The sequence below is a fragment of the Penicillium chrysogenum genome (assembly GCF_028827035.1).
Source record: "Penicillium chrysogenum strain IBT 35668 chromosome Unknown utg000001l_segment0_segment0, whole genome shotgun sequence".
Lineage (NCBI taxonomy): Eukaryota > Fungi > Ascomycota > Eurotiomycetes > Eurotiales > Aspergillaceae > Penicillium > Penicillium chrysogenum.
In genome coordinates this window covers 4234616-4251070 of record NW_026622749.1, presented here as the reverse complement: position 1 = coordinate 4251070, position 16455 = coordinate 4234616, and the positions used below count along the sequence as shown (strand labels likewise).

The 16455-nt window shown below is 49.4% G+C and overlaps 7 protein-coding genes across 7 annotated transcripts; 4 read left to right on the top strand and 3 right to left on the bottom strand.

Annotated features, from left to right (window-relative positions):
* Window positions 1–588: 588 nt before the first annotated feature.
* Window positions 589–1050, bottom strand: N7489_001707 (uncharacterized protein; the record flags this gene model as incomplete). Its single annotated transcript, XM_056707462.1, has 1 exon — window positions 589–1050. The coding sequence occupies one exon, from the start codon at window positions 1048–1050 to the stop codon at window positions 589–591; it is 462 nt and encodes a 153-aa protein (XP_056571764.1).
* A 1300-nt stretch (window positions 1051–2350) lies between these two features.
* Window positions 2351–3755, bottom strand: N7489_001706 (Auxin Efflux Carrier superfamily; the record flags this gene model as incomplete). Its single annotated transcript, XM_056707461.1, has 3 exons — window positions 2351–2437; window positions 2493–3457; window positions 3524–3755. The coding sequence occupies 3 exons, from the start codon at window positions 3753–3755 to the stop codon at window positions 2351–2353; spliced, it is 1284 nt and encodes a 427-aa protein (XP_056571763.1).
* A 609-nt stretch (window positions 3756–4364) lies between these two features.
* On the top strand, window positions 4365–5544 carry N7489_001705 (HpcH/HpaI aldolase family protein; the record flags this gene model as incomplete). Its single annotated transcript, XM_056707460.1, has 6 exons — window positions 4365–4429; window positions 4537–4660; window positions 4713–4841; window positions 4938–5160; window positions 5216–5332; window positions 5390–5544. The coding sequence occupies 6 exons, from the start codon at window positions 4365–4367 to the stop codon at window positions 5542–5544; spliced, it is 813 nt and encodes a 270-aa protein (XP_056571762.1).
* Window positions 5545–5750: 206 nt separating this feature from the next.
* On the bottom strand, window positions 5751–7296 carry N7489_001704 (oxygenase MpaB family protein; the record flags this gene model as incomplete). Its single annotated transcript, XM_056707459.1, has 4 exons — window positions 5751–6017; window positions 6072–6798; window positions 6857–6885; window positions 6940–7296. 4 exons carry the CDS (start codon window positions 7294–7296, stop codon window positions 5751–5753), a joined length of 1380 nt encoding a protein of 459 aa, XP_056571761.1.
* Window positions 7297–9008: 1712 nt separating this feature from the next.
* On the top strand, window positions 9009–9742 carry N7489_001703 (uncharacterized protein; the record flags this gene model as incomplete). Its single annotated transcript, XM_056707458.1, has 2 exons — window positions 9009–9328; window positions 9379–9742. 2 exons carry the CDS (start codon window positions 9009–9011, stop codon window positions 9740–9742), a joined length of 684 nt encoding a protein of 227 aa, XP_056571760.1.
* A 455-nt stretch (window positions 9743–10197) lies between these two features.
* Window positions 10198–12396, top strand: N7489_001702 (H(+)-transporting V1 sector ATPase subunit A; the record flags this gene model as incomplete). The annotated part of the gene is made up of 4 exons (XM_056707457.1): window positions 10198–10491; window positions 10545–10629; window positions 10716–11383; window positions 11443–12396. The coding sequence occupies 4 exons, from the start codon at window positions 10198–10200 to the stop codon at window positions 12394–12396; spliced, it is 2001 nt and encodes a 666-aa protein (XP_056571759.1).
* A 493-nt stretch (window positions 12397–12889) lies between these two features.
* On the top strand, window positions 12890–15393 carry N7489_001701 (dynamin-like GTPase vpsA; the record flags this gene model as incomplete). Its single annotated transcript, XM_056707456.1, has 7 exons — window positions 12890–12915; window positions 12968–13037; window positions 13119–13213; window positions 13324–14059; window positions 14119–15022; window positions 15078–15162; window positions 15225–15393. The coding sequence occupies 7 exons, from the start codon at window positions 12890–12892 to the stop codon at window positions 15391–15393; spliced, it is 2085 nt and encodes a 694-aa protein (XP_056571758.1).
* Window positions 15394–16455: the final 1062 nt, after the last annotated feature.

Genomic DNA, 16455 nt, shown 5'->3' with positions numbered 1-16455 from the left:
ACCGCTCCATAGTGTAATGTAAGTTGTTCACCCCAACATGAAGCTTTTCGTTTCATATAAATCCACGCGTCGCCAAGTTTTTATAGGATAACAAGCTTATATCGGACATCTTTAAAAGTGGTGATGTGTGGATTCGTATTGGATGAAAAGGTTTGTTTCCATATAGGGGCGAGAATACAATAAGCAACACCCGCCCTACGATGGCATGAAACGAATAAAACAAAAGGACTCAGCTAGGCCTAGCAGGCAAATTGCATAATTTCAGCCTTCTTCTACGCGATACAAAGATGGGCATTGCCGGGGGCTGTTGCAAAAAAAAAAAAAAAAAGAGAAAAGAAAAAGAAAGAAAAGAAAAAAAGAAAGGTTACACATAACGGGACCCTAAGAGGCGGGGGTTCTCTAGGAGTATCTATTTTCATAACAGCAGTTTCCCGAATCCAAGGGGTAAGTGGCCCCGGGGCAAACACATGACTAAGTAGACGTCTTCGTCGGAGAGCTTTGTCCCGTGGGGAGGTTGGAACCATGTGTTTTGGTTGTTCGCTGGGTCATATAGCCTAAGGCCCGGGCAACGCCGCTGTCGATTCGGTCTTATTGGCCTCCACGATTCGGACATTGAGGCATATAGCCTCGTGTACTCCGTACCAGATCCCGTAATCTGGACCGGGCTGACAGATTCACCTTCACGCCGTGCAATTCAACTGGGCCATACGTGGAAGATCTTTCGGTTTGGACGTTTACAGGTTGCGCATAGGGGATTTTAGAGCCGGAAATGCCGTAGGCGTTGAGGATGAGGGCATCAACAATCCACTGGATACTGGCCTCGGTGGTTGGGGATCGGGTGTATACAGCGTCAACCTTAACGGAACCTGGTTGCACCCCAGGAAGCTCTGGAGGCCACTGTTTCCAGAAATTGATATCGAGTGCTCGTGAGTCATTGATGCTATCAATGTTGACGCTGATTATGATCCTCATCTGGTTTCTTGTGGCAGCCTGTGCTAGATGCCCGGTATGACGGTCTTGATTGCCTATGGTGGAGGCCCCCTCAATCATTGCGAGGGTTCCGACTATTCAAGTTAGCTCTACACTTCTTCTTCTTTTGGCCCCCATACCGAGAAGGGGGTTTTGAGGTACTGGCTGGACCGGTAGGAGTTCGTAGTCCCATCATCGAGAACATTTGAAAGCTCCGATAGAAAAGGAAGTAAGAAAAAAGTGATAGGAAAGTGAGAGGAAAGTGAGAAGTGAAAAGAATCTAAGATGAATGTTACGAACTTCTCAATATATATAAAATGATGGCTGTACTAACACCCGATTGGGGTTTCTCCTTCCTGACGTAGTTTTAGGTCTCCGCTCTCGGTCGGATAAGGGGTTGTGCTTGTCCGAATTCGGGTTGTTCCGAGGGTTGGATAACGTACGGCATCGGACACGCAGGACTGACCTTGGAGGCTCGGGATGTGGGTCTGCCATACTGTCGAGTGGGCACTGACAGACGAATTCCTGACCCACATCTACCTGAGGTGTCCGTCTCCAGAGTATCAGTGTATGTTCTAGAGATCGGGCACTGCACACTCTGCTCGGGAATCCCTCAGAAACCGACTCCCTTGTGATAGGATCTGATGGATCGTGGATGAAAAGAGATGGATCAAGCTTGCCTGGATTTTCTAAGAAACTGGAAAGTACAAATGCATAAGTATCAGGGTTCATTTGGCAGGAGTGTCTTCATACTGACGAAACAATCCCCGGATTAGGGCTAGCGTTTTAATTCGTATTAATTAATGGGAATTAACTGAGATTTCCAAGGAAATCGGCTCACCTCCAGGGCTGACTTGCATGATGATTCCGCCAGTGACGCCATTATGATGATGTCAGTACGACAGCTATATAAACCGCTTCTTCTACACTCTTCAGTCTCCAAGGTCCTCTTCAGCTTCACCAATCATACAAACATTCCTACAAGTTCTACTACTATATTACTCCACTTATTCTACATCTTTCACCATGGGTTGTGGTTGCGGATCTAATTGCAACTGTGACGGCGGTGCCCAGAGCTGCTCTTGTGGCGACAAGTGTGACTGCAAGGGCTGCGGAGTATGTGATACCCGTAGGATGTTAAGCTGTTTCAGGTGCAAAGGCTAACCCAGCTTGTCTAATTTTAGAAGTAAATGATCTCTCTTCCTCGACTCCCGACTTCGAATACTACACTCTTTTGAAAGGTGAATGATGGATATGGTGATGATTTGATGATAATCGATGAATTTCTTGATCATCAAAAACAAAATGAATCAAAGCGTCTAGGGATGTAATTGATCTCTCGAATCAACAACTTTAAAGTCTTTTCCGTGACATGTAGACCTTACCCTTTCTCTTTCAACACTGCCTCGGAAGCTTTAAGCGCTCCCGTGATACTGAAACATACAAATGGCGACAATGAATACATAATCTAGACGTAGTTAGCAAAATGTATTTTTTCTGTTCGCAATACCGTCACTACATACCGTCAATGTCTGCGCAATAACCATCTTTTCCTCCTCAGACGCCTGCGCTAATTCCGCCAACCCGGAAATCACCAAGGCCGGTGGACCCGCCGGCATGAGCATCATACTGAACCAGAGCATGGGATCATCACCAAGAAGACGAGTCCGCTTAGCCAGTCCGTAGATCAATGAAATACTCAGCGCCGGCCAGAGCACCAAACGAACAACAAAGATAGTCGTGATAGCCTTGACAGGGATCCGACCCGAATGCCCGTCTGCAACCATCCGCTCGAACGTGATTCCAAGTTTACACCCAACCATGAAGATCTGCAGCGTTGTAAACAGCGCGCCGAGGTTACTGACACTGGCAGTCAGCCACGCGTTGAATATCCCGCCATCTTCCTCGTCAAAGAAGAATGCTCGGTGCAATGAGGGGACTAGTCCCAGCACCGTGCCGAGAATAGCGCAGATTATTGCTACGTCCGCGAATGGGGACTCGAAGGGTGCGAGGAGTTCCTGCTTGACTCGGCGGGGGAATAATGAGCCCAGCCAGTGCGTCGACTGCCGGATCAGGTTCCTGGCTGATGTTCGGGCTTGTTGGGCGCGCTCCGGGAGTAGGGAGGTTTCTTCGGTGAGTTGCTCGTCCTCCGCCATGCTTGCGGTACGGTGTCGCTCCTCTGAGGTACTAAGACTATCTTCACGATCTTGTAACATCTTCGGTCCGACGATGTATGCGATGGTCTTGCTGATCACACCACAGACAAGGAAGTAACTCTGAGCACGGTCAATTGCTGAGGATGTGGTTTCTCCATCGCGCAGGATCAATTTTAGACTTCCTACACTCCCTAGGGAGTGAAGAAGTAACAAAGGTAGAGATGTAGTATTGTTGAACGAGAAAGCAGGCGTGACCCATTGAGGTAGGCCAAGTAGATGCGATAGGAGATGCCCAAGCGCAATCGATGCAGATGTGTAAAGGACTGACCAGACTATTTGCGGGAGATAGACGCCCCAGGTTAGTTATGCTGGGTTCACCAGGGGGCGCCATGGTATACCTATAACTGGAATATAGTTCATCGCTGTCCCGAGATGAAGCTGCTCACCCAGATGCACGATGAGTAGTGCTGGTAGGAGGAGTTTCACACCCAATCCCAACATGTCGTTGATTGTTGTCTCGTGGATCAATTGAAACCGACGCGCAGCAAACCCGTAACACATTGTCAACAGCACGGAAACACAGGCTTGTAGTGCACCCAGGAAGGGTGTCACTAAGCCCCCGTTACGCATTTTGCTTCAAGTAGCTGAGGCTTTCAGCTGCCATGTCTTTTTTGAAGGAAGGGGAAAAAAAAAAAAAAAAAAAAAAAAGGGTTTTTAATTCTAATAGCCATGACATCATGGTGACAAAGTTGAAGAGTGTACATTCTTCGCGATACAAAAACATGCCACTGCGTGTAAGCCGAGCTATCCAAGCCTTTGTTATATATACATATATATGTAGTTATTATATATTATTCTCATTTGGAATCATTCGGCCTTCGGGGGAGTCCACCACCGAGCACGGGAATTCCCCGTGGGGTTCTATGAAGGGGGGCGATAGCCCTAATTGGCTTTATTTCCCCAATCGGGGAGTTCATCTACTTCACGTTTATTCCATGTAGATCTCGATATTGCAGTGCGTTACAGCCTATATACCATAAATACTATTCCAACAAATACCATACTAATAACCTCAACTGAATTGCCCATTCAATCGATGTGGGGGGGCCTCGGGTAATCGGTCGGAGGAAGACCGAGTTGTCCCCTCAGCGTAACAATAACATCGTTAAAAGGAAAGAAGACACTCCTTCTGCTCTTCATTATTACACAACTTCTTCCCGCCTTATCTCACCTTAAATAATGTCTTCCATCTCACTCCGCTCAGCTCTGGAAACTACTCCGGTGGCATACGGCTTCTGGTTGACGTATGTTTATCCCCCCGCATTTGGAGACAGCTCCAGCTCCCCCTCTTCAACTCAGCAAAAACATCTATCCAACAAGGGAGTAAGATGCACTAACATATCTACTACAGCCTCCCCAGCGCCCCCGTCGCAAAAACCATCCTCCGCCGGAGCCCAGAGTTCTCCGAAGGTGGATTCAGCTGGGTCCTAGTTGACGCCGAACATGGATTGATTAACGACAGCCACTATTACGAGGTTTGTCCCAGTCAATTGAACTCGACGATCGAATACTAACATCTATATTCAGCTCACTAATGCCGTCGGCCACGAGGGTGCTAGCCCTATTATCCGCGTGCCCTGGCCCGAAGAATGGATGATCAAGCGTGCCCTTGATGCCGGTGCCCACGGAGTCATGACTCCGATGTGCCACTCTGCTGTATGTACAACCCGAGCCCGCACCCGCTTTGCGCTTATTTCTCGGTTCCCCCGGAAAGATATATAGAATGCTAACCTCTACCTTTCTGCCCAACAGGAGGATGCTGCCAAGGTCGTCAGCTACTGCAAGTACCCGCCTGTCGGAGTTCGGGGATATGGGCCAATGTTCACGCCGCATTCATTCCCCGGTGTGAAACCCGCCGAGTACGATGAGAAGACGCACAACGAAGTCATGGTGATTGTGCAGATTGAGTCCCGCCCCGGTGTGGAAAATGTAGAGGAGATTGCTAAGGTCGAGGGATTGGATGTTTTGTTTATTGGTGAGATTGGACATTTCTGTTTTTGATGGAACTGGCTAACCTTTTCCCTTTCTAGGGCCCTTCGACCTTGCTAAGCAGATGCGTGTCACCCGTGGTGGCGAGGAGCACGAGGCTGCTATCCAGCGTGTCCTGAATGCTGCGAGATCGGCAGGAAAGAAGGCTGCTATCTTCTGTATGTGTTGCCTTCGGTGGTCTTCCTTGCGCTTGTGTCTAACCTCATTATCTATAGGCTCCGATGGTGACGACGCTCTTCGCCGCATACAGCAGGGCTTTGATATGGTTTCCATCACCACCGATGTTGCTGTGTTCGGTGACGGGATGCTCAACGAATTAGAGAAGGCTAAGGGCAGTTCTAAGGTCCAAGGAAAGCGGGACGGTTATTGAAATGTCTCGAAATTATATTGATTATGTACATTGAAGCCAGGAAATAAATTCTCTATATTATCATTCGCAATGTCTACAAAGCAGCTAGTATTACGCACCTTGTCGAACTTAAGCCAACAAATACCACCTGAATAATTTGCGACGCTCCACTGACGTGAAGACAAAGATAGTAGACGGTCAAAATGGGGCTAAACAAACTATAAAGATCATGCTCGAACCATGAAGAGCTGCGAAGGAATCATCCTCGCCGCAAAGACAAATCCCATACCAAAAGTGGCTACCACAGTGACAGCTGCGAGGAGACCCAGACGCGCCAGAGATTCAATGCCAGGCCTTTCAAATTTGGTACTTCTTCGCTGGCCTAGGCGAGTGGTGCGAGTGAGAGTAGGCACATATTTGAACTCGAAGCGCGACTCCTCCCCAAGACCCATCTTCTCGTCGAGGATTAGCTTGTAAAAGTACTTTCGACGGAGCTGGTAGAATTCTTCGTTAGAAAGTATCCTCAAAAGACGGCCTGTCTTACGTACCGAAATCATAATCCTATCGAAGAATTGTATCCTTGGTACGATATATGAAATAGCCATAACCCAGAAACAATATCCCCAGATCAACATCCGATAGTATAGATTCGACCGAGGGATATCAAGCTCATCGGCTAGTTGATCTCCATTCAGTAGTCGGCTCATCGCCTCCATGAATTCCTTGGATGCGAAGGCCGGCGCTGTATTTTCCAAACCAATAATGATATTCTTCGCCAGGACTTTTCCAGTCTCAGTGGGATCGATCTCGGAAATCAGAAGCGACTCCATCATAGCACGGGCCTTAGCTGTGTTCTCGAACGGATCCGTCGATGTGCCCATATAGTATGCAACTAGCCTCCACAGTGCGATGTAGTCATCCGTCTCTTGTTGGCTGGGGTAGATGCCTTGTCGCGGTAGACCGAGCCATACCACCGAGCTGCAAAATGTGTTGATTGTGCCAATGCAGTCTAGGTCATTCACCGGTGTTCCGTACTTGTTGACATCGTAGTATTGGGGGTTCTGCTCTACCAGACTCAGGATCCTCTTGCGGACAGACGAATGAAGGAGTCGGACGCGAACAGATGAGATGTGGCCCTCTCCGCCTGGCTTCATGGCTTCTGCTGAACTGTTGACCTGAAGTATATGCTGAAGTGTCTCCAGTAATCGTCGGCGGACTACCTTGGCTCCGAAACCGCCTGTTCGTGAAAGGGTTTCGACGACTCGGATTGCTCCCCTAGGTAAGATCAGTTCCTGTTTGACACCATTGCCAGGGAAGGTAAAGATGCTCTTACATCCCACCAAGTAGGCTCTCAAAGCTGAGCTGTCGATAGAGTCATTTCGCATCCCAAATCATACTTCATCATCAAGTACTCACGACGTTGAGAATCGGAAGGCCATAGCGGAAGAAAACATCCTGGCCCCGTTGGATTTGATCCCAGTCAACCCACTCCGGAACTGTGTTGATCTCAGTCCAGAGCTCGTTGAGCTTTGGGTCCTCCTCCGCATGGTCCCTCAACAAACCATAAAGATCCTTCTTGAAAGGCCGTTTATCGGCGCCGTCATCGGATGGAATCTTGTTCAAGCGCTCCACACATTCGTCGGCCAGGGAATCGCAGGTATATATCAACGACTTGAGGTTATCGGCAGAGGAGTGGAGGTCGGTCCAATGAAAGGAGTAGCCCCAGTAGTGGCACTCGGTACTATTTCCGCTCTTGGGGCTCTTCAACGCCATGTTGGTAAGTCAGAGTACACGTAGATCGAATACTGTTTGTGTATTCCTATCCAGGAGAAAAAGCCCCATGATTCTATATATTCGAGTTATCCAGGTGACATGTGTTCCTCCTTTTGCCGTGGCCCACGGTCCGGTGGGGAGGGGTTAGGGCATCATGACATGTGAAGCCACTTCAGCCACTAAGATCGTTGACCCCGGATTTCCAAGGATTGAAGGTTGTATCCATGGACAATGATTACTACTTTGGGTTAGATTTGCCTTTTGGGGTTTAGTGCCCCCAAAACGCTCCCTCAATCCATGGATAAGGTTCAAAGTTCCTGTCCATGTGGATGCTGAAGCATTCCTTATGAGGGACATCCATTTTGCTCGAAGTCATCTATGAACGCCAAAATACAATGTCATATTAGGGGACATATCGACACCGCACCTGGTATACTACCCAAGCCTTTCCGGCAACAGCCTGATCTCATTCAAACTGACTACTGAGAATCAGGCATTGTTCACGGTGGGAAATTTCTGCGAGAGTACGTATGACTTGATTCTTCCATACATAATTTCATCTCTCACGTGCAGCCCTGTCGCACTCCGACCCGAACTAGCTCTAGGTGCTAGTGTGCGTATTCTTCCGCATCTTCGGGCAGGTGAATAAGTTGCTAACAACTAGTAGGTTACCCAGACTCCATATCGAACATTGACCTTCCTAGCATGGCCCTGGGATCTACAATAGAAGGAACGACGTGGCCAACGTTCATGGCAAACCTGAATGACGACGTCGAGCAGTGGCTTGGAGGTACTAACTTCCAACGAATGGTTATGACACTATGATAGATGTTTGTGATGGACTAAATACAATGGTGCCTTTGTGAATGCCGGACTACAGACACGTGGGTATCAAACATCCCAGCTGTTCAAGTGCGCCGGATCTACCTGTCAGATCCAGAGCTTTGCACGGACTCTTCCCGCAGACCTTCAAAACACTCTACCGGAGCACGCTAGCAGCAGAGAAAAGCCATGAAACATCTGTAGTGAAACAAGTGACAGTGTAACTGTGCTAGACTAGCTCCAGTTGATATGAAGTTGGAGGGAATAAAGGCAAAGGCAAGACACAGTACAGGTTATACTGAGACAAGAAACAGACAAGAATATGTCCTCCTCCTTAGCCAACCAAATACCGGTTGCTCGACATCCGAAGTTATAGTTAGATGGAAGGCTTTTCTGATCCCAAAAGCGGTCATTTCGTCAATGTAGGTGTTAAATGTTGATTGGAAAATATCAGAAGTGTTCGTCTGTTGCATCTTTCGCACCTCTTTGACACCTTTGAGACATTCTCTAACCCATCATATGCAGCCCTACCCTGCTATTCTTTGGCCTACTCTACAGGGGCTAGGATGTGCCACATGGGTTCATCTTCTCACATATGCACTTAACACTTGGGTGATACTGTTTTCAGTTTGAATCGAAACTTCACCACCCTTTGTTAAGACTTGTGCTAATGGCTTTGTACGCTGCCTTTGATCCCCCCTCCACCTCCTTTCTCGTTGTATGCTGAACACCTTTTGATTCTTTCATGTTCTATTGGCCCTCCAAATGACTTATGACTTACTCAGGGACAGGGTTAGTGTTAGGCTAGACTATAAAGGCTGCGGTTTTCGCCCGTAGACAATGGTTTCCACACAAGGTCCAAATCAGTTCGCCACAGAATCCCAAGAATCATGGAGCTAGGACCAACCATCAAGTTCAAGCTGAATGGGGTATCCAAATCCGGGGCCGATATCGATAATTTCGAGCTCCAAGCTTGCTATCGCGCTCTCGACAACCTGCGAAGCTTATTGTTCCAAGCACCGATGCTGGATCTTCTCAAGGGCCAAATCAAAGAAGGAAACTGCTATTTTGAATCGCTGATTCGGGAATCTCGAGGGGAATTCCGAGAATGCAGAGCGTTCATGAAAGTGAGCGGGGTCTCGGCGACGGAGCTGAGAACAATCTGCAAGCGCTGGCAGCTTTCCAAGCCCCTCGATGAGATGGCACAAATGTTTATATTCCCAACGCACCCAGAGAACTATGCGGTCATGCATTCGCCAGGAGCTCCCACTTCGGGTGGGCCAGACTGCGGGGTGGAGCTCATCGGGGGCACATGGCCAAGGTTCGATTTGTTGATCTCATGGGCAGCGGAGAGATTCCCAAGTGGATAGCGCGACAGCGGGAGGATGAGTATGAAATGGTGGAGTACTTGGTCGCGAAACTTGACAGCGGGAACAAGTTCTTCTATGTCTTGAACGAATTCATGGATACCGGGGATGGTTGCAAGATCAAGCTGCGGACGTTTTTCCCCTCCGCGTCGCCCTGGTCATTGATCAGTCAACATTCTGAGCATCTTGCGGTCGAGTTCCGGAATCTCGTTCAAATGGTGCATGGGGCCCTCGAAGAACTGGAAGACAGCTATTGACACTTTTTGCGACCGGGGATAGACATCATCATCGGCTGGCCCTGGGTACGAGATATCATGGGTTAGTCTAGACTTGTCAGTTTTGCTTTTCATGTATTTGTCTGCAATGTGAACATTATTGGATTGATTTCCATGGCTGTTGCAAGGTCACTGCTGAGTAGAGTAGATGCAGTAGAGCTTATCGGACCTGGGAGATGAACAAGATGTTCAGTGAATTGAGTAGTCCATAAATGGCGAGATAGGGGGAAACCCTGTAGGAGAGAAGAATTTCCACCATTGTAACCACCACTGTAAGACTGCATGATGGGAAAAAAAAGCCACCAGCAGTACAAGCCAAGCTGAACGATCGGCTTACATGGCCACAATTCGGTCCGCGGGGAAGACGCCGAGATTGGACGAATATATCAGGGGCCACTCCACGGTCAATCGAGATTCAATATCCAACATCTAAGCGAATGCTAGGCTTGGGACGTCCTCGATTGAAAGCGCGGGCATCGTTGTTGGAGCTGGTAACCGCAAAGCATACGTTGACACAGCCAACACAGCCATCACCGCCATCACCGCCCGAGCTGCCACCGCTTCCAGACTCGCCCTCCTCAACTACCTTCACCCCCTCCGTGTCTTCCCATTCCACACAGGCTTATTCCATTATGACTTCGGACAATTCTGAGAACCATGGCTCCATCTTTTCGGTGTCTGGCCCTGTCGTCGTGGCCGAGCATATGATCGGTTGTGCTATGTACGAGTTGGTAGGCAGCCCCAGCTCCGACATCGTGGAGAACCCCAGGTACTGACCGCATAGTGTCGTGTCGGTCATGACGCACTTGTCGGCGAGGTTATTCGGATTGATCAGGACAAGGCGACGATTCAGGTCTACGAGGAAACAGGTAGAGCTCCTTAGTCCCCCAGTCCCGCATGATTGCATCACCTCCCCCAAAGAGCTATGCTGACCGATGTTACCTTTGGAAAACAGCTGGTTTGACTGTCGGAGACCCGGTGACGAGGACAGGAAAGCCCCTTTCAGTCGAGCTTGGCCCCGGTCTAATGGAGACAATCTACGACGGTATTCAGCGACCCCTCAAAGCCATCTCGGACCAATCGAAGAGTATCTACATCCCCCGTGGTATTTCGGTGAATGCTTTGGACCGCGAGCGCAAGTGGGAATACAAGCCTACTAGCTTCAAGGTCGGCGACCACATCACTGGTGGTGACATCTGGGGTACTGTGTTCGAGAACAGTCTGGTGAACGACCACAAGATCCTGCTGCCTCCTCGTGCACGGGGTACCATTACTCGGATTGCTCCCGCTGGCAGCTATACCGTCGAAGAGAAGCTGCTCGAGGTGGAGTTCGATGGTAAGAAGACCGAGTACGGTATGATGCAGACCTGGCCTGTCCGTGTTCCCCGCCCGGTTACCGACAGGCTGTCCGCCGATGCGCCCTTCATTGTCGGCCAGAGAGTGTTGGATGCTCTTTTCCCTAGTGTCCAGGGTGGTACCGTCTGCATTCCTGGTGCCTTCGGATGTGGAAAGACTGTCATTTCCCAGAGTGTGTCCAAGTTCTCGAACAGTGATATCATCGTCTACGTTGGCTGTGGTGAGCGCGGTAACGAGATGGCCGAAGTTTTGATGGATTTCCCCGAAGTACATGCCCTCCCCAAACTTACTCCGATAATGTTTTACTGACTGCCTTCTCTTCGCAGCTCTCTATTAATGTCGAAGGCCGCAAGGAGCCTATCATGAAGCGTACCTGCCTAATCGCCAACACCTCCAACATGCCCGTCGCCGCCCGTGAGGCCTCTATTTATACGGGTATCACTATCGCCGAATACTTCCGTGATCAGGGCAAGAACGTGGCTATGATGGCGGACTCGAGTTCCCGTTGGGCTGAGGCTCTGCGTGAAATCTCGGGTCGTCTGGGTGAGATGCCTGCTGACCAGGGTTTCCCCGCGTACCTGGGAGCCAAGCTGGCCTCTTTCTACGAGCGTGCTGGTAAGAGCAGTGCTCTGGGCAGCCCCGAGCGCGAGGGCAGTGTCAGCATCGTCGGTGCCGTCAGCCCGCCCGGTGGTGATTTCTCTGATCCCGTTACCAGCAGTACCCTGGGTATTGTCCAGGTATTCTGGGGTCTTGACAAGAAGCTGGCGCAGCGCAAGCACTTCCCTTCGGTCAACACCTCTATCTCCTACAGCAAGTACAACGCAATTTTGGACAAGTACTACGAGAAGGAGCACCCGGAGTTCCCTCGCCTGCGCGACCAGATTCGTGAGCTTTTGTCCAAGTCCGAGGAACTGGACCAGGTCGTCCAGCTGGTCGGTAAGGCGGCGCTGGGTGATTCGGATAAGATCACGCTGGACGTGGCTAGCTTGCTCAAGGATGACTTCCTCCAGCAGAACGGATACAGTGACTATGATCAGTTCTGCCCCTTGTGGAAGACCGAGTACATGATGAAGGCGTTTATGGGCTACCACAACGAGGCCCAAAAGGCCATTGCTCAGGGTCAGAACTGGAACAAGGTCCGTGAGGCTACTGCTGATCTCCAGAATGCTCTGCGCAGCATGAAGTTCGAGGTTCCGGAGGACGAGGCAGAGATCTCGGCCAAGTACGAGAAGATCCTCCAGTCCATGACTGAGCGATTTGCCTCGGTCTCGGACGAGTGAAAGTGACATCTTAACCTTAGCATGTATTTTCCTTTAGATGTTTGTTCGAGCATTCCCCTGTAGTTATTGTGTCCAACTCAAGTTGCTTTTTTCTTTTCTATTTCGGTGTCCTTCACGTATGACTTCTAGATGTACATGTGGCCCGTACGCGTCAGGCAGCACAAGACTTGCGCACATGACCCGAGATCAGAGCTAATAGGTTATTTGACTTGTAGAAATAGACTATTTCTTCAAAATATTCAACCTAAACCTATCATAGTATATCGTGGATTCATCAATCCGTTTGAGTGCAGCCTACATATAGGCAGAGACCGAGAGACTGCTCTGGACGCCACTACATCACCGCCTTCGAGGTCAACCCAAACAATCCCTCCACTCGCATCGTGCACCTCCCCGGGTTCTACTTTGTTCAACTTTCTCTGTTGCCTCGTTTTTCTTGCTTTTCAATTTTTTTTTTATCCTAGAAACAGTTAAATATCCCAAATCGCCAGCCATGGCAAGCCCCACGACCGGCTACTCGTGCGCAAACCCCCTGTCCCTTTCCGATGCGGTCTGGCTAATCTCCGTGCAGCATAAATGTCAACGATCCCAGCTTGATTTCGCTGGTCAACAAGCTTCAAGATGTCTTCTCCACAGTCGGTGTAAGTATATCTACTCCAGAAGACACAGGTCAATTGTGACTCCAGGGCTACCATGTGTGCTGACACCGCCGCTCGCTTCAGGTACAAAATCCGATCGATCTGCCCCAAATCGCCGTTGTTGGATCGCAGTCCAGTGGAAAGAGTTCGGTGCTAGAGAATATCGTCGGCCGAGATTTGTACGTTGGTCGTTCTTTTGGAAGCTTGCGCGGCCCCCCATCCACACCATTGTGGCGGGGCATGCGACACGATGTCAACAATAATTGCTAACCAAGTTTTTTCCTTGCAGCTTGCCCCGTGGCTCTGGAATCGTCACTCGGAGACCTCTTATCCTGCAACTTATCAACAAAACCCCCGCCACGAACGGTGAGACCAAGCTGGAGACAACGGACAGCGAGTCCAACGTGAACGAGTATGGTGAATTCCTCCACCTCCCCGGGGAGAAGTTCTTCGATTTCAACAAGATTCGCGATGAGATCGTACGAGAAACGGAAACCAAGGTCGGCAAGAATGCCGGCATCTCGCCCTCCCCGATCAACCTGCGCATCTACTCCCCTAACGTCCTGACCTTGACCCTCGTCGATCTACCTGGTTTGACCAAGGTACCTGTCGGAGACCAACCGAAGGATATTGAGAGGCAGATCCGTGATATGGTCCTCAAGTATATCAGCAAGCCCAACGCAATTATCCTAGCAGTCACTTCGGCCAACCAGGATCTTGCCAACTCCGATGGTTTGAAGCTGGCCCGTGAGGTGGACCCCGAGGGTCAACGCACCATTGGTGTGTTGAGTAAGGTCGATCTGATGGACGAGGGAACCGATGTGGTGGATATTCTCGCTGGACGAATTATCCCCCTGCGCCTGGGTTATGTACCGGTGGTCAACCGTGGCCAGCGTGATATTGAGAACAGGAAACTCATTGCTTATGCCTTGGAGAACGAGAAGAACTTCTTCGAGAACCACAAGGCATACCGGAATAAGGCTTCCTACTGCGGTACGCCGTATCTGGCACGGAAACTGAACTTGGTACGAGTTGACTCCCTATCGTCTTGGAGTCCTTTGGACTAACGGGCTTCCTCTTTTAGATCCTTATGATGCACATCAAGCAAACCCTTCCCGATATCAAGGCCCGCATTTCCGCCTCCCTCCAGAAGTACACCGCAGAGCTAGCGCAACTGGGTGATTCTATGCTCGGCAACAGTGCCAACATTATCCTGAACATCATCACTGAATTCAGCAACGAATACCGTACAGTCTTGGAGGGAAATAACCAGGAGTTATCTAGCATCGAGTTGTCCGGAGGTGCTCGTATTTCCTTTGTATTCCACGAACTCTACTCGAACGGTGTCAAGGCTGTCGATCCCTTCGATATCGTGAAGGACATTGACATTCGAACCATCCTTTACAACTCGTCCGGTTCCTCACCTGCACTATTTGTTGGTACCACCGCCTTTGAATTGATCGTCAAGCAACAGATCAAGCGACTGGAAGAACCCAGCTTGAAATGTATCTCGCTGGTTTACGACGAGTTGGTGCGCATCCTGAGCCAGCTTCTGACCAAGCAGCTGTTCCGCCGCTACCCCATGCTGAAGGAGAAGTTCCACGCTGTCGTCATTTCCTTCTTCAAGAAGTGCCTTGAGCCCACCAACAAGCTGGTCAAGGACTTGATCAACATGGAATCCACCTACGTGAACACCGGTCACCCCGATTTCCTGAACGGACACCGCGCCATGGCGCTCGTCAACGAGCGTCAGGCAGCCGCCAAACCTACACAGGTCGACCCCAAGACTGGCAAGCCTCTCGGACCAGCCCGTGCCCAGAGCCCCTCACTCGACACCACTGGTGAGGCAACCAACAACAGTGGGTTCTTCGGTAGCTTCTGGGCTTCCAAGAACAAGAAGAAGATGGCCCTCATGGAGGCTCCTCCCCCAACTCTCAAGGCTTCAGCTAGCTTGTCTGAGCGCGAAGCCACCGAGGTTGAGGTTATCAGTAAGTGAACCAGCCAATACAAAGTCCTTGTGGCACTCCATTAACGCCCATGCAGAACTCCTGATTACCTCCTACTTTAACATTGTCAAGCGCACAATGATCGACATGGTCCCAAAGGCGGTCATGTACACTCTGGTCCAGTATGTTCCATGCTTCCAAACGTCTAACCCCATATTCTTCTATACTAACAAGTTTTCGCTAGATTCACCAAGGATGAGATGCAACGCGAACTCTTGGAGAACATGTACCGTACCAACGAACTCGACGAACTCCTTAAGGAGAGCGATTACACGACCCGCCGACGGAAGGAATGCCAACAGATGGTCGAGAGCCTGGGTCGCGCCAGCGAAATCGTCAGCCAAGTCCAGTGATGAAATGGTGGACTTGGTCACCGGACGATTTATCCAGAGGAAAAAGTCATCCCATTGACCGCTGAGTTGGCGGAGTTGGGCTCCTCGCATCTCTTTGTGATTTTTACAACACGCTCCGAATATCTTGGCTATACTCCGTACTTGCTTCGCTGTTCCTACCATCCCTTGGTTAGCGACTTGTTCAGTTGGTCCTTATTTAGATGTTGATCTGGGTGGTTCGGATTCGGGTTTAGATATCGGATCTGCGTCCTCGGTGATCATCGTCTTTGGTTTCGATAAGAGGGGGAGTTCTTTGCTTCGTCCTGCTGTGTGTTTTCTTTTCGTCTTTTTTTCCCAATTTGAGAGCTCTATACCGTTTTCCTTTCTCATTGCTTGGTCTGTTGTCTGTGTTCGCGGACTTCCTACCATGGACGCCTGGATGATTGTATCAATTAATGCTTCTGTCTCTGCTTTATGACTTAACTTAGAATTCAGATTTTGATTTTCCAATGTGTACAGTGGTTTCCGATATAGACCGTATGGTGGGAGATGATAATGTTCACACTTGTGAGTTAAGCAGCAACAAGAATAGACAAGTGTCAGCTTCCTCTTCACAATGTAAAATTAAATGATTGGAATATCCAAAACTTCTGAACAAACTAAACACTACTTTACTATATATTATGGGAGACAGGAACGTGATTATGAAGAAGATGATGGTCTTCATTTTTCCACTTCTGCATGTTGATGCAGCAGAAGTGCTCTAAATACATAAAACTGGAAGCAAATTCCAGTAAATACAAAACCAAGTCGAATCAATCCTCTAGGCGAAGGTCGACAGTGACATGGACGTTGATGGTGTCCATGGAAACAGTGTTCATGCTGAGATTTGAAGACTCAGTAGAGTCGGGGCAAGGTAAAAGCACGGGATAACTAATGCAAACAAAGCCGAATCCTCCGAAAAATATCAATACAAAGTTCCCTCGTACATGCCCATGCCCACTCTTCTCCCATATTCTCCATATCCATCCTTCCAAGCCAGATGTGGCTGTGAGACGCGACAGTTGTGAAGTATAGTGTCAA